Below are 23,950 nucleotides of genomic sequence, written 5' to 3'. Positions count from 1 at the left end.
CTGCCGCTCCATGCAGGTTATTCCCTTTCCTTCTGTTAAGAGTACTAACTGCCGCTCCATGCAGGTTACTCCCATTCCTTTTGTTAAGGGTAGTAACTGCCATTTCATGCAGGTTACTCCCATTCCTTCTGTTAAAAGTGTAGTAACTGCCGTTCTATGCAGGTTACTCCCATGCCTTCTGTTAAGAGTAGTAACTGCCGTTCTATGCAGGTTACTCCCATGCCTTCTGTTAAGAGTAGTAACTGCCGCTCCATGCAGGTTACCCTCATGCCTTCTGTTAAGGGTAGTAACTGCCGCTCCATGCAGGTTACCCTCATGCCTTCTGTTAAGGGTAGTAACTGCTGCTCCATGCAGGTTACCCCCATGCCTTCTGTTAAGAGTAGTAACTGCCGCTCCATGCAGGTTACCCTCATGCCTTCTGTTAAGGGTAGTAACTGCTGCTCCATGACAGGGTTACCCCCATGCCTTCTGTTAAGGGTAGTAACTGCCGCTCCATGCAGGTTACCCTCATGCCTTCTGATAAAGGTAGTAACTGCCACTCGGTACAAGTTACCCTCACATCCTCAGCAGAGCTGAAGTGTGATAATCTACGCTAACGAACAGCCTTGTTACTGCTGTGATGAAATGACTAAAAATAGAAAGGCATGGGTCTTAAATTAGAGCTGATATCATCTCCAGCTGTTCTCTGCCCTCCAAAGGTTTTCAGTGCCGTGCTGCAGGCTTTGTATAAAATAATTGTTGCTAGCGCTGTGCTGATTTTGCAAGGGACCAGGATTAGAATTACATTGAATAGGCTCCAATTGTGAAATGCTCCAGCACGGCACAAAACTCAAGGGAAATCTAGGGGATCCCTAGAAAACTGTCTTCCCTATAGCTGCATGTTCTGTTATTTCTAAAGCAGTGTGTTATTGTGATCTACAGTTGTGCTGCTGCCTCTCCTGCGGGGCTTAGTGTCAACCATATACAGCAACACCTCCTCTCCCCCCTCATGGGATTACACTTTGATTTAACACATCCTGAGCTTTGGAGTCTATTCTCTTTGCACAGTAACTATTTAAAAAGCAACTGTAAAAAAAAAAAAATGCCTCTGAGCAAACACAGAACAGCTGTGAACAGGAGGTGTCCTGACAAACTCATTCTTACATGGAGATTTTTCCATCACCAGGCAAGAATTTTATAACCGCAGTGTTACCTATCCTAGCCTGGATGGTTTTTGGCTTTTGTTTGACCTTCCTCATTCTCCTTTCTTTATCTTCTCTAATGTATTCTGTTATATTGGCCTGAATATAAGACAGCCTCAGGTCCTCAGGTATAAAACTACATCTTTATACACAGCTGGAAACATTTTTAGAAAATGTAGGTATCAGCCAAAAATTTAGGGATCAGAGACCATTTTTTAGCTTTTTCACTATTTTACTCTTTTTTTTTTTATAGGCTATTTTTGTTATGTAATTTTATTTTTTTTAGTTTAATGTTTTTTTCATGTTTCTTCTTTTCCATTATTTGTACTTTTTGCTTTTTTGCTTCTAAGCACTCCCCCAAACGTTCCTTTTCATCGGTCACATCCACTTTCTTTTCCTGGGCACAGCAGTAGGACCCTGCATCCACAATTATTCTGGATCCCACCACTGGCAGTCACTGTGATTTTTCAGGGCCCTACAGCTCTCATAATTCTTCCAGACCCCACCACTGCAATTCACTTAGGTTCTGCTGATGACTACCTCAGCTGCACTCCTCTTCAAACAGGTGGACTAGAAAACCAGCGTTGCCGGGAGCTGAAAGCCTGTGGGTTGGTAGGTGGGCTGCTGGGAGAAGAAAGTCTTCTTCCATTTGTGGACTTTGAGAAGGTGGGGCACTTTGACTGTAGCCTCTGGGATCATAAGACAAGATGGGTTTTTGGACATGCAAAATGTAAAAATTAGCCCCCAAAACTTGGTTTATATTTGTACCAATATGGATATTTCAGATAAAAATAAAAATCCTACACATAGGGTCACTTTTACCTAAGGGGGCAAAAGGGGCAGTTGCTCCAGGCCCAGCATATCAAGGGGCCCATAGGCCTCCAGCAGGAAAGCTATGAGATGACTTGCTGGCGGGGTTCCCACTCCCCGCCAGCAATAGCAAGGTCCTGGCGGCAATGACTCAGAACAATGACATACTGGCAGGGTTTCCACTCCCCACCAGCAATAGCAAGGCCTCCTGGCAAAGTCACAAAGTAATGTCATGTTGGTGGGGGTCCCACTCCCTGCCAGCAACAAGAAGACCTGTGGCAGAAGAAGACGCCCTTCTGGTCTGCCAGCGTTTCCCCTGCAGCCAACAGCCGAAGTAGAGGGAGAAGTCCAAAGTGTGTGTGAGTAAGAGATTGCTTATGTGTGTGTGAGAGTGAGAGACTGCCTGGGTATGTGAGAGACTGTCTAAGAGCGTGCCCATGTTTTTGTGTGAGAGAGTGCTTGTATGCATCAAAGAGGGTGCCTGCCTGCATGTTTGTATGTATCTGTGAGAGTGCCTGCTTACACGTGTGGTATGTGTGTGAGAAAGAGAATGTCTGCCTTTGTATGTGGTGTATGTACGTGCATGTGCGTGTGAGAGAAACATGACAGCAGAAAAAGACCTTTTGGCCCATATAGTTTGCCCATCCATCCAATTAATTTAGCATTATAATTCTCATCACTTCCATTAGAGATCCTCTGTAATTATCCCATTCTTTCTTATAGAAACATAGAAATGACGGCAGAAGAAGACCAAACGGCCCATCCAGTCTGCCCAGCAAGCTTCACATTTTTTTCTCATACTTATCTGTTTCTCTTAGCTCTTTGGTTCTATTTCCCTTCCACCCCCACCATTAATGTAGAGAGCAGTGATGGAGCTGCAACCAAGTGAAATATCAAGCTTGATTAGTTATGGGTAGTAGGGGAAGTAGGGGAAGTAACCGCCGCAATAAGCAAGCTACACCCATGCCCATCTGCTTTACCCAGACCGTGCCATTCAGCCCTTATTGGTTGTTTTTCTTCTCACCTGCCGTTGAAGCAGGGAGCTATGCTGGATATGCTTGTAGTATCAGTTTTTCATCTCCCCTGCCGTTGAAGCAGAGAGCCATGCTGGATATGCGTGAAGTATCAGTTTTTCTTCTCCCCTGCCGTTGAAGCAGGGAGCTATGCTGGATATGCTTGTAGTATCAGTTTTTCATCTCCCCTGCCGTTGAAGCAGAGAGCCATGCTGGATATGCGTGAAGTATCAGTTTTTCTTCTCCCCTGCCGTTGAAGCAGGATATGCATTGAAAGTGAAGTATCAGGCTTATTTGGTTTGGGGTAGTAACCGCCGTAACAAGCCAGCTACTCCCCGCTTTGTGAGTGCGAATCCTTTTTTCTTCTCCCCTGCCGTTGAAGCAGAGAGCTATGCTGGATATGCGTGAAGTATCAGTTTTTCTTCTCCCCTGCCGTTGAAGCAGAGAGCTATGCTGGATATGCGTGAAGTATCAGTTTTTCTTCTCCCCTGCCGTTGAAGCAGGATATGCATTGAAAGTGAAGTATCAGGCTTATTTGGTTTGGGGTAGTAACCGCCGTAACAAGCCAGCTACTCCCCGCTTTGTGAGTGCGAATCCTTTTTTCTTCTCCCCTGCCGTTGAAGCAGAGAGCTATGCTGGATATGCGTGAAGTATCAGTTTTTCTTCTCCCCTGCCGTTGAAGCAGAGAGCTATGCTGGATATGCGTGAAGTATCAGTTTTTCTTCTCCCCTGCCGTTGAAGCAGGATATGCATTGAAAGTGAAGTATCAGGCTTATTTGGTTTGGGGTAGTAACCGCCGTAACAAGCCAGCTACTCCCCGCTTTGTGAGTGCGAATCCTTTTTTCTTCTCCCCTGCCGTTGAAGCAGAGAGCTATGCTGGATATGCGTGAAGTATCAGTTTTTCTTCTCCCCTGCCGTTGAAGCAGAGAGCTATGCTGGATATGCGTGAAGTATCAGTTTTTCTTCTCCCCTGCCGTTGAAGCAGAGAGCCATGCTGGATATGCGTGAAGTATCAGTTTTTCTTCTCCCCTGCCGTTGAAGCAGGGAGCCATGCTGGATATGCGTGAAGTATCGGTTTTTCTTCTCCCCTGCCGTTGAAGCAGAGAGCTATGCTGGATATGCATTGAAAGTGAAGTATCAGGCTTATTTGGTTTGGGGTAGTAACCGCCGTAACAAGCCAGCTACTCCCCGCTTTGTGAGTGCGAATCCTTTTTTCCACATTTCCTCTTGCTGTTGTAGCTTAGAGTGATGTTGGAGTCACAGTAACCATGTGTATGTTTATTGAATAAGGGTATTGTCTCCAGGCAGTAGCCGTCATTCTGGCTAGCCACCCACTCTTTATTGACGGCCTCTTGATTTTATGGATCCACAGTGTTTATCCCACGCCCCTTTGAAGTCCTTCACAGTTCTGGTCTTCACCACTTCCTTCGGAAGGGCATTCCAGGCATCCACCACCCTCTCCGTGAAGAAATACTTCCTGACATTGGTTCTGAATCTTCCTCCCTGGAGCTTCAAATCGTGACCCCTGGTTCTGCTGATTTTTTTCCTATGGAAAAGTTTTGTCGTTGTCTTTGGATCATTAAAACCTTTCAAGTATCTGAAAGTCTGTATCATATCACCTCTGCTCCTCCTTTCCTCCAGGGTGTACATATTTAGATTCTTCAATCTCTCCTCATAAGTCATTTGATGAAGACCTTCCACCTTTTTGGTCACCCTTCTCTGGACTGCCTCCATCTTGTCTCTGTCTCTTCGGAGATACGGTCTCCAGAACTGAACACAATACTCCAGGTGAGGTCTCACCAAGGACCTGTACAAGGGGATAATCACTTCCCTTTTCTTACTCGATATTCCTCTCTCTATGCAGCCCAGCATTCTTCTGGCTTTAGCTATCGCCTTGTCACATTGTTTCGCCGACTTCAGATCATTAGACACCATCACCCCAAGGTCTCTCTCCTGCTCCGTGCACATCAGCCTTTCTCCCACCATCGAATACAGTTCATTCGGATTTCCACTCCCCATATGCATGACTTTGCACTTCTTGGCATTGAATGTCAGCTGCCATGTCTTCGACCACTCTTCCATCTTCCTTAAATCCCGTCTCATTCTCTCCACTCCTTCCGGCGTGTCCACTCTGTTGCAGATCTTAGTGTCATCTGCAAAAAGACATACCTTACCTTCTATCCCTTCCGCAATGTCGCTCACAAAGATATTGAAAAGGACCGGTCCCAACACCGATCCCTGCGGTACACCGCTTAAAACCGCTCTCTCTTCAGAGAGAGTTCCATTTACCATCACACATTGTCTTCTGTCCGTCAACCAGTTTGCAATCCAGGCCACCACCTCGGCACTCACTCCTAAGCTTCTCATTTTATTCACCAGTCTCCTGTGCGGGACAGTGTCAAAAGCTTTGCTGAAATCCAAGTAGATGACATCGAGTGCTCTTCCTTGATCCAATTCCTTGGTTACCCAGTCAAAAAAGTCAATCAGATTTGTCTGACAGGATCTTCCAATGGTGAATCCATGCTGCCTCTGGTCCAGCAATTCTCCCGACTGTAGATAGTTCACTATTCTCTCTCTCAACAGTGACTCCATTACTTTTCCCACCACCGAAGTGAGGCTAACCGGTCTGTAGTTACCAGCCTCTTCTCTGTTCCCACTCTTGTGAAGCGGGACCACCACCGCTCTCCTCCAATCATTCGGCACCACTCCCGTTTCTAGGGATCTATTGAATAGGTCACACAGCGGACCCGCCAGCACATCTCTGAGCTCCCTCAGTATTCTGGGATGAACTTCATCAGGCCCCATGGCTTTGTCCACTTTCAGTTTCACCAGCTCTTCCCATACATTTTCTACTGTAAATGGAGTTACATCTACTCCATTCCCCTCCAGTTTCTTGTTAACTAGTGTCGGTCCTTCTCCAGGGTCCTCTTTAGTGAACACAGAACTGAAGTATTCATTTAATATTTCTGCCATTTCTTCGTCTCTCTCCACACATTGATCCTTTCCACCTTTCAATTTCACTATACCACTTTGAACTTTTCTCTTTTCACTGATGTATCTGAAAAATGTTTTGTTACCACTCTTTACCTCTTTGGCAATCCTCTCTTCCGCTTGACTTTTTGCCATCTTGATTAATTTCTTCGTCTCCCTCAGTTCTACCAGATATTCTTCTTTGTGTTCCTGCTTTTGGGATCTTTTATATTTCTTGAACGCTGTTCTTTTAGCCTTTATTTTGTCAGCCACCTCCTTTGAGAACCAGATAGGTTTCATTTTTCTTTTGCTTTTCTTTACTTTTCTAACATATAGATTAGTTGCCTTGGTGATTGCTCCTTTTAGATTGGTCCACTGTTGATCCACATCTCTCTCGTTTTCCCAGCCTTTTAGTTCTTCCTCCAGGTACTTCCCCATTTCATCAAAGTCTGTGTTTTTTGAACATCAAAACTTGGGTTTTTGTGCTTCTTTTCCGTGTCCTTTTTGTGATATTAAACCATACCGTTTGATGGTCACTGGTGCTGAGGTGGGCACCCACCTGGACGTCTGAGACATTATCTCCATTAGTGAGCACTAAGTCGAGTATAGCTCCTTCTCTCGTGGGTTCCATTACCATTTGTTTGAACAAAGCTAATTGCAGGGCATCTACTATTTCTCTACTATTATTAGATTCTGCAGATGGGATTCTCCAGTCTACATCTGGCATATTAAAGTCTCCAACGATCACCACTTCTCCTTTCTTTGCTATCCTGTGGATGTCTTCAATCAGATCTCTGTCCAGCTCTTCCTTTTGGTTTGGAGGCCTGTAAACCACTCCAATAAAAATGGATGCCCCATCTTTTTTTAAGTCGGCCCATAGTGCTTCTTCTTTGCCCCATCTTCCTTGCAGCTCAGATGCTTGGATATTGTTTCTGACATATAGAGCCACTCCTCCCCCTTTCCTATCCTCTCTGTCCTTCCTTATCAAGTTATAGCCTGGTATTGCTGTATCCCAGTCATGATATTCCGTAAACCATGTTTCCGTGACAGCAACAACGTCCAAGTCCGCCTCCACCATTAGGGCTTGCAGCTCTGGGATTTTATTACCCAAACTACGAGCATTTGTGCTCATAGCTTTCCAGCTTTCTTTGCTCAGGTTACTGCTGTTCCTGGACTCCTTTTGTGATTTCAGATACTGTGTTTGTCTCCACTACTTCCACTGGCAGGCTGTTCCACACATCCACCACCCTCTCTGTAAAGAAATATTTCCTAAGATTACTCCTGAGTCTACCCCTTTTCAACCTCATCTCATGACCCTTCATTCTCGAGCCTCCTTTCCATTGAAAAAGGCTCACCTCCTACAAGAGTGCCTGGCTGCCTGCGTGTTTGTGTGTGTATGTATGAGAGATTGCCTTCCTGTGTGTGTTTGTATGAGAAAGTGTGACTGCTTGCCTGCGTATATATGTATGTGTGTACGAGAGAATGCCTGCTTGCTTCTATGTGTATGTCTGTGTGTGTGAGAGTGCCTGTGTACATGCATGTGTTTGTGTGAGAGAGAGAGTGTCTGCATGCTTGCATGTGTGTCTGTGTAAGAGAGGTTAAAGTTTATGTGCCCTCCTCCAATATATGGCAATCGCAGGGTGACCAGAGATCTGTTGTTCACAGGTATGGAGCATGGGGATTTTTTTAAAATCCTTATTATTTTTATTATTGAATGTGATGTGTCTGCTGTTTTGAAATATTTTATTGGTGGTGGGTAATTGTTTAAACATTTTTGTATGTGTTTTTAATTATTGGATGCTGCTCTAGTCAGCTGATTTGACATTCTTTTTCTTGGCATGGTTGATGTTTTATATTTCTGGATTGTATTTGATTTGTTAAAACAAAGAACTGCTCCACTCACTGTTGAGCAGTTCTTTGTTTTATGTAAACCGGAGTGATTTGTAGTCCCTACAAGAACTTCGGTATATAAAAATTAAAAATAAATAAATAAAATTTGCATTGCATACAGAGTCTGGCTTCTTGTGATTTCCAGTTCAGATTTTGTCTGCACATTTCTATTTATATTTTAAGGTGTCTTTATTCTGTATTTGGTGAGAGTCTGTGTTCTGCATGTGTGACTGAGGTCAGGTTTTTAGTGATTGGTATATGTCAATTTTGGGAATTTATTTATTTATTTTTATTTATTTATTTTTAATTTTTATATACCGAAGTTCTTGTTGGAATTACAAATCACTCCGGTTTACATAAAACGATGAACTGCCCAACAGCGGATGGGGGCTTTACATAGAACTGTAGAACATAAGGAACAATAAAACCGGAATGTGCAGGTCTTATATTTATATGAGATGTATTTCTGAATTTTTGAGTGATGTGTCATAATCCACTTAGCACAGAAGATCTGTTATATGCGGAATATAAATACTTTTAATAAATAAAAAAAAAACAAGGGCAGGTAGGAAAATATCAGCCCGGGAGACTTTTTAAAAATAGATCCACAGGTTATATGCCCGACCCCCTTGTGCGCTGACTGTGCAGCACTTATTTCAACAGCTCCCAAAAGCATGCCAAGCCGACCTTTGAGAGGACCACCATGTGACCTGAAGCCACACTAGTTCTAATGTAAATTCCACATTTTTCCCTTAATAACTAAGAAGCAGCGCACACCCAAGATCAGGGAGGGATGAGCAAACTGAACTGCAGTGCCCCTTCCAGCCATTCAACTGGTTGGCCCCGTGCCCCTCACAGTTCTGGTTAACACAGTAAATGACAGCAGAAAAAGACCCAAGAAGTCCTCACAGTTTGCCCAGCAAGTTTTTTTTTCTTTGTTTCATTTCTTTTGGGGCAATAACTGCTGCTCTGGGCAGGTTTCCTCTTTTCTTCATTTCCGTCCTTTAGCTACTATGGATCCTCTGTCTTTGTCACTTCTTCCATGAAGGCGTTCCATGCATCCACCACCTTTGGAGAAATGTTTCCTAACCCTGTTCCTATCCCTTGGAGTTCATATTATGACCCTAGTTCTACAGGTTTTATTTTTGTGCAACATTAATGCCATTCAGGAATTTAAAGGTCTGCATCATATCTCCCCTATCTCTCCTCTCCTCCGTGGTATAAATATTCAGGTCCTTCAGTCTCACTTCATATGGCTTTTGATGCAGACCCCTTATTATTTTGGTTGCCTTTCTCTGGGCTGCTTCCATCCTATCTCTATCTCTTTTGAGATACGGTCTCTCTCATGTAGATTTATCTTCTGGATTCCTGACTTGTTAACATCTCTTGCCAACCAATCAGCTCTTGAACAAGTGCCAAGTGATGAGGCAACCACACTGCCAACCAGTGGCACAGACACATATTCTGCTGTTGTGCTACTGCTCATGTGCTCACTTAGGAAGTAATTTTCAAAGGAGTTACATGTGTAAATGTAACATACTATTGTACCAATTTTCAAAAGTCCATCTGTTGTAGCAATTTTCAAAAGCCCACTTACAGGCATAAAGTGCATTTACATGTGTAAAACCCAGTTTTAAGTATGTAAATCCTTTAGAAAATTACCCCTCTAGTGAGTACCCCCTGCATCATTATGTAAAGTTCTTGCTTGCTGCAGTTCTTCACTAGCCTGCAGCATGCCCTCCCTTTCCCACCCCTTCTCAGCACCTCCACTATCCAGGAAACTCACTGGTTCCACAGCCACCTGCCCCTCTCAGAGCTCAGCCCAGGAACCTCAGACAGAAGCCCCACTAAGCATGTGCAGGCATTTCCTCCTGGCCTCACTCCCTCCCTTTCGGAGACTGTTTCTTGCCTCCAATTCTCTGCCCTCCCCCGCTACTCCAGCGCTTTCCCATTAACTGTGTATTACAGGGTGTGCTGCTTTTACAGGTATGGTTCTCCAGGCTCGGCTCTGCCTACTCACTCTTGGATAGAGAGGACCAGAAGTGATCCATGCCACTGGATTCCTCTGGGATGACAACACAGAATCCCTCACCTTGGTTACACATACAGAGCACAGACAGACCCTCACCAAATATAGAATAAAGAGCCCATCATTCTAGCTACTCTTGCTGTTATTGGCTTCTTTGCTCCTTCACTGGACAGTTTGGCACCTTTTGGGGATCCTTATCTCCAGTGTGAGTCTGGAGTGTGGGTAGATTTTAAAATGCCAGGGGCCCTGGAAGATTATTCTTCCTCCCTGACTAGACTGAACCCGGACCCATAGAATCCCTAGTTAAGGCTAAAGCATCGAACGGGGAACCCGCTACACATATTTCAAACAGTTGATGAATAGAATATCCAAAAATTAAAATTTCATATAAAAGTTTAAAAAATTTCCCAAACACCAATAAAATATTTCAAAACAGCAGACACTTCAAACACCCAACAATTAAAACCAATAAAGATAAAAATCTCCTACTCTTAAATTAATATCTAAATAATATGCCTCAGAATTTTTTCTTTTGATTTCAAAAGTCCTGAGATGGTCGAGAATGAGGGATGTGCACAGACTTTCTCCTCTCACTCTCATATAGACACATTTAACACATACACACTCTCTCACGCACACACTGACATGTTCAGGCACGCACAGTCACACATACTGACTGACTCATATATACACCCAGTCATGCATACACACTATCACACATGCTCACTGATTGACTTTTTCACATGCTGACACACACAGACCCTCAGTCTCACACTTTTTCAGACACTCATTGACACACACATGCTCAGTCTCTCACACATTTTTTCACATGCTCACTAACACACATATGCTCAGTCACACACATACACTTTCTCACATGCTGACACACAAATACTCAGTCTCATACACATTTTTTCACACACTGAGACACATGCTTACTCAGATACAGTCACACACACACTCACAGGCTCTGACTGGCTCACTCACATACCCTCTGTCCTGCCTCCACCCCCAAAAAAAGTGCAGGAGCAGTAGTAGCAGCCTATTAACTTTCTTTAAAAACGTGTTTTTTACTCACATTCAGGCCAATACAGTAAAGTCCGTGGGAGAGCGGGCAAACGCCCGCTTTCCCGGTGCGCGCGATTCAGTATTTAAATTAGGCCCGGCGGTAAAAACGGGCAAAAGGAGGCGCTAGGGACACTAGCACGTCTCTAGTGCCTCCTTTTTGACAGGAGCGGCAGCTGTCAGCGGGTTTGACAGCAAACGCTCAATTTTGCCGGCGTCGGTTCTCGAGCCCGCTGACAGCCACGGGCTTGGAAACCGAACGCCGGCAAAATTGAGCGTCCGGTTTTCGGCCCAACAGCCGCGGGCCAAATTCAAATTTTTTATTTCTTTCTTTCTTTTTTTTTTTTTAAACTTTTTCTACTCTTCGGGACCTCTGACTTAATATCGCCATGATATTAAGTCGGAGGGTGCACAGAAAAGCAGTTTTTACTGCTTTTCTGTGCATTTTCCCAGTGCCGGAAGAAATTAGCGCCTACCTTTGGGTCGGCGCTAATTTCTGAAAGTAAAATGTGCGGCTTGGCTGCACATTTTACTTTCTGTATCCCGCACGCATACCTAATAGGGCCCTCAACATGCATTTGCATGTTGAGGGCGCTATTAGGTGCCGTGGGTTGGACGAGCGTTTTCCTCCCCTTACTGAATAAGGGGTAAGGGAAAACGCGTGTCCAAGAGCAGGCTAACAGTGCGCTCCGTCGGAGCGCACTGTTAGCCTGCTCTTGGACACGCCTCCACCTGCAGCACAGGTAGCCAGTGAGCTGGCTACCTGTGCTGCAGGTGGAGGCATTCCTTACCTTAGGGAGGGGCAGGCTGTAAGCCTCGAGATATATATATATATTTTATTTTATTTATTTATTTATTTATTTATTTATTTTGCCGCGGCCCGAGAACTAGGGGGACCCGCAGCAGAGAAGCAGAAGGCTTGCAGCATGGAGCCGGCAGTGAGGCAGCAGCGGGAGTCCTCCTGAAGGGAGATATACAACCCAAAGCAGCTATACTGTTTCTTGCCTCATGGTGAAGGTTGGGGGTGATTCAAGTCTCCAAGACAGCAGCGGGTAGGAAGCTATTCAATAATGGAAAGCAGAGGCATTGCTAGATACTTAAAAAAAATCCGGGGGCATGGGCCCATAAGTCCCTTTCCTTCTCCCACCCCCTGCACTCCCCATCCCCCACACCCATCATAATTCCACATAAAACATCATAATAAAACCATGCTCGGAGAAAGAATAAACATTTCAAAACAGCTTGCAAAAAGAATATCTTATAATTAAAAACCCATATAAAATTTGTTAAAACATTTCCCAAGCACCAATAAAATATTTAAAACAGCAGACAACAAATAAGGGTTTTAAAAAATCCTTTGCTCTCCATACCTGGGAACTTTTGATTTCCAGTCACCCTGAGATTCTCATGGATTAGTGGGGAAAAAGGAGCACACAAACTTTTTTCTATCTCACATACACACACTCTCCAACATGCACACACTCGCTTGCTCACAGGTACACATGCTCTATCAAATACACACACACGCTCCTTCATATGCTCTCTCTCCCTCTCAAACATACAGGCAACAGCAGCCTCCTCCTTGGACTCACACAGCATCTCTTTCACATATACTCTCTCTCATACACATACTCACACATGCTGTCTCACATACACACATGCCTTCTATCTTTCTCTCACACACATATGCTCTTTCTCACACACACCCTCATGCTCTCACACAAACATGACCACTCATGCTCGGTCTCTCACTCACACATGCAGACTTATACTTTCTTTCATACATATACATGCACTCATACATACTTATGCTATCTGTCTCGTATGCACACACACACACACACTCACTCATGCTCTTTGCCTGTCATTCATTCACAGGCACACTTATGTTTTCTCACACACATGCTCTCTGTCTCTCTTACACACACAAGTACAAATGCTCTCTTTCCTCCAAAGTGTTCAGGGTGCAGACAGGAGCAACCTTTTTTCTTCTATCCCACAGGGTAGCCTGGGCTGTGCAGGCCCAGCCTGTACAGCAGCCTTCCCTCCTCAGGCCACGCAGCCTCTTCCTCCACCTTGAGCCGCACACCCTCGCTGACGCAGCTGCAGCCCCGCCTCCTTGGTCCACGTGGCCCGGCCGACACCTTCTCCTCCTCGGGCCACGCAGCCCCACTGACCCAACTACATACCTCTTCCTCGGGCCTCCAGATAACAGTAATCACCACCTCTTTGTGCCTTACATGCCCCTGCCAGCGCAGACGCGTTGCAGTCTCTTCCTTAGCGGTGCTCTGATGGGGCTAGCGACGCTCCTGATGGAAAGTCTTATGCGAAAAGCACGACTGGGGAGCCTAGTGTTGGTCACAGCAGCCCCGCAGGCATGGGGCCCATTGCGACCAACACTAACGACATGATGCGCTGGACCGGCCCACTGGGGCATGCCAGAAGCCTGGATAGGCCAATTTGCTCCTGTAAATAAATGTAGTATTTTGATCAGTATAGGAGGACATGAATTTCTGGTTTTCTTTCTCTAATATTGCGCTGCATGAGTCTGGCTTTTCAGGGTCTGCTTGTTTCTGTTCCTAGCTTGGTGGTTCCTTATTCTATATTAGGGAAGGGTCTTCTGCGTGTGCGACAAAGGGGAGGGATTCTTCTGCATGTAGTTTCTGTGTAGGGGGCCTATAGAAGGCTGAATTCTTCTGCTTTATTTAATTAATTGATTTGTATTTATGAATCGCCTGATCACCTTGGCTTTAGGCCATTTAACCTAGGTAGGGCTGCTGTTTGGGTCCTGGGACTTAGTGCTGTGATGGGACGGTAGGTTTTCTGCATGGCTTCTAAGTGTCCCTTGTGCAGCATTTTGTCCCCTCGTACGTGTCTGGCAGTGGAGGGATATCGTGTGGCTGTGACTGAGGTGATGGCATAATTTGGAGATATATATTTTGTATGGTGAAGGCGAAATATCCTAGCTCTGCTTTGCACCCATTGTTGGGTGGGGATAGAGGGGAATTGAGCTGAGGGAGGGGAGGGAATTATCCCACCCTGTATTCCATGTTTCGCATAGACTGGAAGTGCTCAGTCTTGACAGCAGAAAACATCACAAAATGCAACAATGTATGTATTAATAATCTTTGGTAAGAAATCCTTCATGCATGTAAAGCATTGCTTTAAAATACATTGTGTAAGTGTATAATGTTTCTCTGTTCCTTATATAGGGGTGGGATCCATCTGGGAAAACCACAAGGGGCCCATGCAGAAAAGTTTGCCCAGAGCCCCATAAATTTATTTATTTATTTATTTATTTATTTAGCATTTTTATATACCGATTTTCCAGTAACAGAATTACTGATCAATTCGGTTTACATTCTAAACAATAACAATGACAAGTTGATGTCTCACAAAGAACAGGTAGTTGTAACTTGGATACAGATATATGGGGTTAATAACATAACGTAAAAGTTACGGAGTCTAGTGAAGGCTGGAGAATAGATGTTCGGCATAAGGCTAGGTTTTTGATTTTAGACTGCATAAAGATAAGTAAATGACATGAGAGTTCTTTAGGGGGTAACCAATGAAGGGATCATTGGAAGGGATTTCAGCTGGCTGAAGTTATGAGAATGCTTGGTCTACATTCTCTACATTCTCGCCACTTGGTCTACATTGGTCTACATTGGTCTACATTCTCTGCTTGGTCTACATTCTCTACATTCTCGCCACGTGGATGCCCTGTCTACAGAGGCATCCACGTGGCGGGCTTGTCTGACAAGCTGCAGTGGTAGAATCGACTAGCGGGCTGCACATTCTGTAATAACTAGAAATTTAGTGGAAGTGCAGGCACTCCCATCCCCTGATCCGTCTGGGGAGTTCACTGCTGATGGCAACTATTTAGATTGTACTGTGATAACAGATTAAAACCGGCAGGCTGCAAGTTTGCTAAGTAACTAGAAGCGCTCGCAGAAATGCAGGTATGTCGGGAAGGCTATGCAGGGGGCTGGATATTTTGGACAATGGCCGTGTTAGTATTGCTGGCTATTTAGATTATTATGGAGCCTAAAGTGGTGCAGTACAGAGGAGGAAGACAAAAAAAAGTCTGTCCTTGATAAGGAGAAATCTTGCAAGTGGTCATCCCCTGCGACTGGCAGCTGGCATATAACAGGGTAGACTGGATGGGCCAGATGGTCTTTTTATTTTTATTTTTTTAACCCTCATTTACTATGTTTCTCTGTTACTGTAAGGATTCTTACAGGTTTGTTGATTTTTGGACCACTCGCCATTTGTTATCATTTTCAATGAACCAAAACAAATCTGCCTGGTTCAGTTTGGATTCCTTATTTGTTTTAAACAAATGCACATCCCTACAGTGTAGAACCAATATAAGTATCGGCATGGCAGTGCCATGATTTCATAGATATGTCACAGTGAGAGCCAGAAATGAGCTTGCAGTGCCATTTTTTCAATTATCCTTCAAATTTTCTTCCTCAAATCTGCTGGTAAAAATCTATGGGTTTCAATGGCCACATGCCCCTTCCCCCCTTCCCTCAATATGCAATGCTGCTGTCCTGTCCCCATCCTCCTATCCTGCAGACCTTCAGGCTTTCATGAGGGATTGGATCTAAGTCCAATAATAGTGCAGCAGCTCACGCTGAAGGATCGCAGGCCACAGACAGATCCAGCTCATGCTCCACTCCCCAGCCCCACCTGCCAGGAGGGGGCAGAGCCTAGGAACAGACCATGTGCTGGCTCTGTACTCCTTCAGCATGAGCTGCTGCTGCTGTCACCACCATTGCAACTGAACGTCAGTCGGGCCTCTACCGGTCCACAGGGCAGGGGAGGCAGTTTCTGCTGGTCTGGAGGCCAGTGGTCAGCAGTTTGATCTCTACAGACAGGTTAGTCTAAGTAAAGCCTTTATTGCCCCCTGTTTATCTCTGATTCTTTTTTGCTTCGTGTCCCTTGCAGATCAATAACTTGAATCGAGAAGTCGCACAGCTGAGCAAGGAGCTTCAGTACATGATGAATTTACTACAGACTCACTTGACTGCCCAGCAGTTCATCTCTACTTTAACCTGTCCCTACAGTATTCCAGTGACGACCAGCAGCAGCAGCAGCAGCAGCAGGGGTGAGCAGCCGCTGAGAGGGTCTTGTGCCATTTCTTTGGCACAGGAGTCTGTGGCGGGACTGACCAGGAACCTTGCATCTAGGGGCTCCGTGTCTTTGAGTTGTGACAGTGCTTCGGCTGACGCGCATAGCACTGGGAGTTCTCCTATGCCCTGCCGGAGAGCAGATGAAGCAGAGAACTGCCACTCAGTCAAAGACTGCTGTCACCATTCCTGTAGCCCAAGATGCCACCGCCTAGAGACTGGACGCTTGCAGCACAGTACAGAATCCTCCCCTTATCCTGCGCAGCCTTCAAACTCAAGTTATTCTGTCTCAGGGTCTACAGTGTTCTGTTCCCCGTCTCATGCCTCACCTTCTGGGAGCTCCGTCCAGTCCATCCCCAACTGCTCCTCGGTTCATACCCCTATGCCTTCACAGTTCTATTTCCGACCTAACTCCGAAAGTTTCCATTGACTCAACGCTTAGATCGCCTTCTGCATTCACACCAAGCTTTATGATCTCTACAGACAGTATGAATGTTTCAGCTTCCAGCACATTTCTGACACCTTTTACCTCCCACTAGGGATGTGAATCGTGTCCTCGATCGTCTTAACGATCGATTTCGGCTGGGAGGGGGAGGGAATCGTATTGTTGCCGTTTGGGGGGGTAAAATATCGTGAAAAATCGTTAAAAAATCGAAAAATCGAAAAACCGGCACATTAAAACCCCCTAAAACCCACCCCCGACCCTTTAAATTAAATCCCCCACCCTCCCGAACCCCCCCCCAAATAACTTAAATAACCTGCGGGTCCAGCGGCGGTCCGGAACGGCAGCGGTCCGGAACGGGCTCCTGCTCCTGCATCTTGTCGTCTTCGGCCGGCGCCATTTTCCAAAATGGCGCCGAAAAATGGCGGCGGCCATAGACGAAAAAGATTGGACGGCAGGAGGTCCTTCCGGACCCCCGCTGGACTTTTGGCAAGTCTCGTGGGGGTCAGGAGGCCCCCCACAAGCTGGCCAAAAGTTCCTGGAGGTCCAGCGGGGGTCAGGGAGCGATTTCCCGCCGCGAATCGTTTTCGTACGGAAAATGGCGCCGGCAGGAGATCGACTGCAGGAGGTCGTTCAGCGAGGGTTCCGGCGCCTCGCTGAACGACCTCCTGCAGTCGATCTCCTGCCGGCGCCATTTTCCGTACGAAAACGATTCGCGGCGGGAAATCGCTCCCTGACACCCGCTGGACCTCCAGGAACTTTTGGCCAGCTTGTGGGGGGCCTCCTGACCCCCACGAGACTTGCCAAAAGTCCAGCGGGGGTCCGGAAGGACCTCCTGCCGTCCAATCTTTTTCGTCTATGGCCGCCGCCATTTTTCGGCGCCATTTTGGAAAATGGCGCCGGCCGAAGACGACAAGATGCAGGAGCAGGAGCCCGTTCCGGACCGCTGCCGTTCCGGACCGCCGCTGGACCCGCAGGTTATTTAAGTTATTTGGGGGGGGTTCGGGAGGGTGGGGGATTTAATTTAAAGGGTCGGGGGTGGGTTTTAGGGGGTTTTAGTGTGCCGGCTCACGATTCTAACGATTTATAACGATAAATCGTTAGAATCTGTATTGTATTGTGTTCCATAACGGTTTAAGACGATATTAAAATTATCGGACGATAATTTTAATCGTCCTAAAACGATTCACATCCCTACCTCCCACTCAGAAGCTCAGTGGGAGTCCGTGGTCCAAGGGAGGATTCAGTCCAGTGTCCACTTCTTCCTGTCTCTCAGTTTTGGAGATATTTAAAGAGGAGATCTATGGGGGGGCAAATGATATCTCCTCAGAAGAGAGGGAGTGGAACAGGAGGGGCCTTCTTTTGGCCACTGTTGAGTCCTTCCCATTTCCTCTCTGAGCATTACTGTGCTGGGAGGGCTGTCAGTGGCTGACAGAACCATCTTCAAATGAGCTTATTGGACTGAGGCTTCTCTTGGTGACCAACTGACAGTAATGAGCCCTTGTGTATGACGACATTTGCCCTGGTGTAGCCTGTTTAAGTCACGGCAGAGTGAAATCCAATTTTCTAGCCAAATTCATAGATCAGTAAGCATATTTCGTTCTGTTTTTCATCTGCCCTCCAACTATTTTGTGAATCTGGAGTTTGACAAGATAGCCTTTTTTACCTTCTGTCTAGAATTTCCTCAGATTTCATGAATTAATAGAGATGAGTGTGATTTCTGACATTAATCATAACCATGGTGGGGAAACAGATTCATATTTTACCAATTTAATCCATAACGAGGGATCACAGAAAATCCAGCCACTATCAGAGTACAAATTCTCCTCTGCCCTTAAAGGAAAGACTAAGGAGTGGGGTTGCCCTGGATCTCTACATCCCCCTGCTTTCCTAGCAGGAAAAGGAGAGATTCCCCTTCTGCTTTTCTAGAAGGGAGTGGGGGGGGTAGAGATTCCCCACCTGGTCCTTGAATTCTCTGCTTTCATAGTAGGTGGTGTGGGGGGGGGGGGGGGGAGATGCCCTTGGGTTCCTGCATTCTCTGCTCTCCTAACCAGGAGGGTGGGATTCCTGGGGGCCCCCTGCATCTTCTGCACCCCTAAAGGGAGCAGGAGGAGTTTCCATGATCCCATGCCCACTTCAGAAACAGGGAGGGTGGTGCAAACCCAGGGGAATCGCTTGTCGGACCCGCGTATGTGGTGCATGATTCAGGGTTCATCCAGGTGACTGTGATCGCCAGGAGCCTGATGGTCCATGAAATGCAGATCACTAACTTTATATCAGCCAAGCTCACCAAACGAGTCACAAATACCAAAGGTCAGTTTTTCTTCAGATTCAGAGAGATTCATCGAGAATCTGAAGAATATGCAGCAAAAATATCATGGACTTGTGCTGTATGTTTTAGTGAAACTGTAAGCAAAATGTAGGTAACCTCCCACAGGCCCCCCCCCCCCCCCCCCCCCCCCCCCGCGTGCGGCTGCAACAAGGTGCACAAACTGTGGCTCTGATTGCTGCTGAAAAGTGATGTTTTGTTTTGTTTTTTTTTAGCAAGTCATTGAAGTAGATGTGAACTGGAAATTACGGAGCAAATTCACCAGGGACAAAACGGAGATCTCATTTTAACACTACGGTGTGGTTTTCATTGCATTAGGGATTCTGCAAAGCAGCAATCTGGTAACCTTGTGCATACATTTCTAAAAACTCAGTTTCCCGGTTTCTACTCCATTTTCTTTTGCAAAAATGTTGGAAAACCACCTGCACATCACTTTTCTTGTACTGTTTTGATCTGTTATCCTTGGCCTGATGATTTAACTCGCTGCAGCCTCTAGAAGGGCAAAAAAAAAATCCAGTGGAAAAAAACCATGCAAGCAAACACGGATGGAAAAAGTGGAATGGGACTTTTGCCCCATCCTCAAATTTAGTTCTTAGGGGCAAAGGTCCTATTGGAAGAGGTAGACCCTTGGGCCGAGGTGGAGTTGGTGCAACCTGTGGGGAGGAGCCCTGCAGGTCCCCACTGTCAGCAGGCGGAGTCAGAGGCAGCAAAGGCCCTACTGGAGCTTCATCTATACCAGCCCACGTTTCCCTCGGGTGAGCCTTTGGGTGCAGGTCTTAGGTGGGAACCTTTGCTGATAGGCAGAAGATCCGTCAAGCTTGCTGGATGATTCTGGAAACAGACAAAGGTTGATGGCAGGCAGCATTCAAGGAGATCCAGAAGTCAGGCCAAGGTCAATACTGGGAGTCTTTCCATAGGGAAAGGCAGGACAGAGAGAGACACAAGGAAGGCGAGGAGCAACACAGGAGACAAGGCACACTGAAGAACTAAGGAATTGAAGACTGACTACAGAGAGACGAATGAGACAAGGACCACAAGAACTAAAGAGCAAAGACATAGGAGCCAAAGATGCTGGAACTGAAGACAAAGGCCTCAGGACAAGAGAATGCAGAGATAGGAACGCTGAGGCAACTCATGCTACTAGGCAGTAGGGAGACCTGTTGCTAAGGCGCAGGAGGGATGTCTGCCATGGTGTGTTATAGGCCAGAGAGGATGAAGTCATCTGAGGGGCACCTGTCAGGTTTTCCCACCGCGGGCCCTTTAAGGCTGGGGAAGTCCGTGCGAATGCGCCCTCAGGGCAGTAGAAACCAGCATTATTGGTGGCATCCTGCTGTGAAGGCCTCCAACAGCGTCCTGACACATAGCGCTGCAGTATTCTGCCTCGCTTGGAGAAGAGGCAGGCCGGCAGTGTCCTGAGGAGATGGAAGGCCCAGCCCGGGGGTAAGTGTGGCGGTCTGCAGGAGGATCCCGTGTCCTACCAAACACAACAGGTTCCACAGCACTTTGTAAGAACCTTAGAGGGAGCAATTTTCAGACTGTCTGCTTTGGGGATAAAGTCCCAGGGTACTTTTTACCCATGATCCAAGTTTCAGAAAGAAAGTATGAGTGTCCTTTCCTTTTGTTTGTACCTATGGACTCTTGTACCTGCTTTGAGTGCAGGGTGATGGAACATGGCATAACTTGGAAGTACAATCTACGCATCTCATTCCCTGATCTGGTCCAAAATATACCCCCTAGGAATGCTTCCCCTAAATATGGAACAATGGTTGTGCTCTTAGCCATATTTGCGGAAATATCTCTGAGGTCTGTGGGTTGGGGGCAGCCTCACCTGCAAGGCAAAACTGGGCCAAGGATACAAAAAAAAAACACCTCAAGGTCCATACCACCCTGTACTCCAAAAGAAAGATAGTTTACTTTGCGAATAACCAGTTCGGGAAAGTAAACAATAGAATGCAGTTCTCAGGCCAATACAGCAAAAAAAGAAAATTGCAGCGAAACAGTTCAAAGCGCAAAGTCACAGTCCACACTCCAGTACAACAGAGACAAAGAAAAATGTTAGAAACAGTTCAGTCTTTCACCACAACACCACGGCCCCTAACAGATATTCCTTTCTCCACTTTCCCAGATACTCCGTGGCCAAGGAACAAGTCTCTTCCCACAATTTCTTTTCTCAAGTCCAGAACTCGCAATCATCAGGCATGGCCTCGTTCCCTGGTCCTCCGGCAGTCGCAGCTTCCCCAGCCCTGCGCTGTCTTTCCTGCTCCTGCAGGCCTCCACCACGGTTCCTTTTCCTTGACTTTAATCTCCAGTTTCTCACTCCTCTCATATTCCCTTGAGGTCTGGTGAAAGCAGCCCATCTCTTCCTATGTCTCCCTTCGTGCCTATGGGAGGCATATTTTATACCACCCTTTAGCCCAGTCCCCCTTTCGGGGGGTGAACCACTCAGAATAATAACTCTCACACCTCCTGTCCTTTAGGGCACCTTCCCTTTCCAGCAAGGTGGTCTTGTTAAAGTATAGCAGGCCCTTCAGATCACCTGTGCACTCCATTTGACCTTCCCTAGAGGAAGAGTCCCACTGTTACAGATAGGTTCCTGTCCCACTGTTACAGATAGGTTCCTGTCCCACTGTTTCAGATAGGTTCCTGTCCCACTGTTACAGATAGGTTCCTGTCCCACTGTTTCAGATAGGTTCCTGTCCTACTGTTACAGATAGGTTCCTTTCTTTCCCGTTACCAGGGCGCCATCTAATGGTCAGTATATGCAGCACTTGTACAGGTCTGTATGGGGTTTTTTTTCCTCCTTCTGCTGCGTGCAGTTTGTTGAACTTCTCTGCTTGCTGATTTTTGCTGGCATTCCTCTAGTCGTTGGCTGCGGTTTCAGCACATGACCAGGAATTCTCTGGGTTTGGTGTGGTGCCTTTGGATGCAAGACTCTCCTGTAGCTCTCCAGGAGAGCTCCCAATTCCCCTAGCCTCAGGCAGGTGCTGATATGGCACTGAAGGAACAGTGTGAGAGGCCACAGGGAGAAAACAGGAAGCACTCCCTTCAGGAGCAGCAGCTCCCACTTCCTTCCATGGCCTGTTTCTCAGCAGGAGCACCCAGACCAAGGGAGGAGTTGGGAGAACCAACGCAGGAAAAAGGAAGATTTCCTACCTGCCTCCTGCGACCATTCACAAACATTGCACACAAATCATTATTATTATTATTATTATTATTATTATTATTATTAATAAAGGCTTTTATATACCGACTTTCTTGATACAAATCAAATCAACTCTGTTTACATTGAACTAAGCAGTAACTATAACCAACCAATCAACAAGAGACAATTTAAAGGAGCATAAAGTTACATTATAACAAGGATGCCTTAACTGGGAGTAGGAAATAAAGAAAGGGAGAACGAAGATAAAGTACTATATGCATGGGAGGGAGGCAAGGAGCCGACCTCATGATAGCTTGTAAGCGTGATTTAGCATTTGTTTATTTACATAAGTGATGGAACAATTCTAAGTCAGGCTGTGGGGCTTGTAGTGGAGAAGGCTCGGCAGAACAGCCATGTCTTTAGTTTCTTTTTAAAAGTTAGTAGACAAGTTTCCTGCCTGAGGTCCGGAGGCATGGCGTTCCAGATGGAGGGGCCTGCGATAGAGAATGTCCGGTCTCTGATGTTTGAGTGGTGCACAACTTTGATTGGAGGGAACATGTAAGGATCCCTTGTAGGCATCCCTTAAGGGTCTGGCCGTCGAGTGCAGTTTGAGAGGGTGTAGCAGATCAAGAGGGGTCTGATGGTGAATATTTTTATGGATAATTGTGAGTGATTTATGGAGAATCTTGAAGTTTACTGGGAGCCAGTGAAGATCTTTTAGAATGGGAGAGATATGCTCTCTCCGATTGGTATTCGTCAAAATTCTCGCCGCTGCATTTTGGAGCAACTGGAGAGGTTTTATAGTAGAAGCCGGGAGACCTTGCAAGATGGAATTGCAGTAGTCGATCTTGGAGAACAGAATGGCTTGGAGGACGGATCTGAAATCGTAATGGAATAGGAGTGGTTTGAGTTTTTTGAGTACTTGTAGCTTGTAGAAGCACTCCTTTGTAGTGTGTTTTATAAAATGCTTTAGGTTCAAGTGACTGTCAATTATGACTCCAAGATCTCTGGTGTGGGATATTTGTAAGTTAGCTTGCGATTGGTGATGGAAGGGACTGCCTTCTGGAGTGATTAGCAAAAATTCTGTCTTGGAAGTGTTGAGCACCAGGTTGAGGCTTGAAAGGTGATGGTTGATCGTTTGCAGGTGAGAGTTCCATAACCTGAGTGTTGAGTCCAGTGAGTTGGATATGGGGATTAAAATTTATTTATTTATTGGATATGGATATAAATTTATTGGATAATTTAATTGGATATGGATAATTTTATTGGATATAATTTTATTGGATAAATTTATTGGATATGGATATAAATTTATTATATATTGGATATGGGGATTAAAATGTATTTATTATGATTAAAATCATAGCTCACTTGGGGGTTTTTTTTTGGTTTTTTTTTGTATTGGACAGATTCAGACTACCCAACCTGACTGGCTGATTCTTACACCCCAAATCTGTCTGTGCAGAGAAGGCGCTCTCCATGAAAAGATTAGCATCAGTCCCTCGATTTCTAGTGCTGGCATTTTGCATTCTAAAGTCTGAAGAACATCTGTATATGGCACATTGAGAATATGCTCTTGCAAATAGTATTCCTTAGTTGACTACTTAGCAGCTTGTTATAAAAGTATTTTAATGAGATAATTCTCTGCATGTGCACACTGTTGCATTAGGAACACTCTTGCTTTTTATTAGTCCAAATCACTTAAAGGAAGTTTGCAAAAAAAATTGACCAAGCTGTGTGTGTGTGTATATTTACAGTAGGCCTGTAATATTTTATCCTGAATATATGCAAGAGTAAACCTTATCCTATATCAGGCAAGATCATTTCTGCCTTACACGTTATACAAAGTACTGAAACTTGCATGAGGGTACATTTGCAATAGGGCACATACTTCGAAGCCTACATAAAACAAGTTGATTTGCAGACACCAGGTACCCGGATATA

At 45.7% G+C, this 23,950-nt stretch overlaps 1 protein-coding gene across 1 annotated transcript in view; it reads left to right on the top strand.

Annotated features, from left to right (window-relative positions):
• The window catches only part of KCNH4 (potassium voltage-gated channel subfamily H member 4), a 305,039-nt gene extending 285,885 nt beyond the window's left edge, over window positions 1–19,154 (top strand). Inside the window, exons 16-18 of the mRNA XM_029572244.1 lie at window positions 15,912–16,071; window positions 18,744–18,943; window positions 19,080–19,154. Coding sequence (XP_029428104.1) covers window positions 15,912–16,071; window positions 18,744–18,943; window positions 19,080–19,154 — 435 coding nt within the window. The remainder of the gene's footprint in view (window positions 1–15,911; window positions 16,072–18,743; window positions 18,944–19,079) is intronic.
• Window positions 19,155–23,950: the final 4,796 nt, after the last annotated feature.

The sequence above is a fragment of the Rhinatrema bivittatum genome, chromosome 12, assembly GCF_901001135.1.
Source record: "Rhinatrema bivittatum chromosome 12, aRhiBiv1.1, whole genome shotgun sequence".
NCBI classification, from domain to species: domain Eukaryota; kingdom Metazoa; phylum Chordata; class Amphibia; order Gymnophiona; family Rhinatrematidae; genus Rhinatrema; species Rhinatrema bivittatum.
Note: the sequence above shows the minus strand (reverse complement) of the source record. Positions and strands in the feature narration are given on the sequence as shown.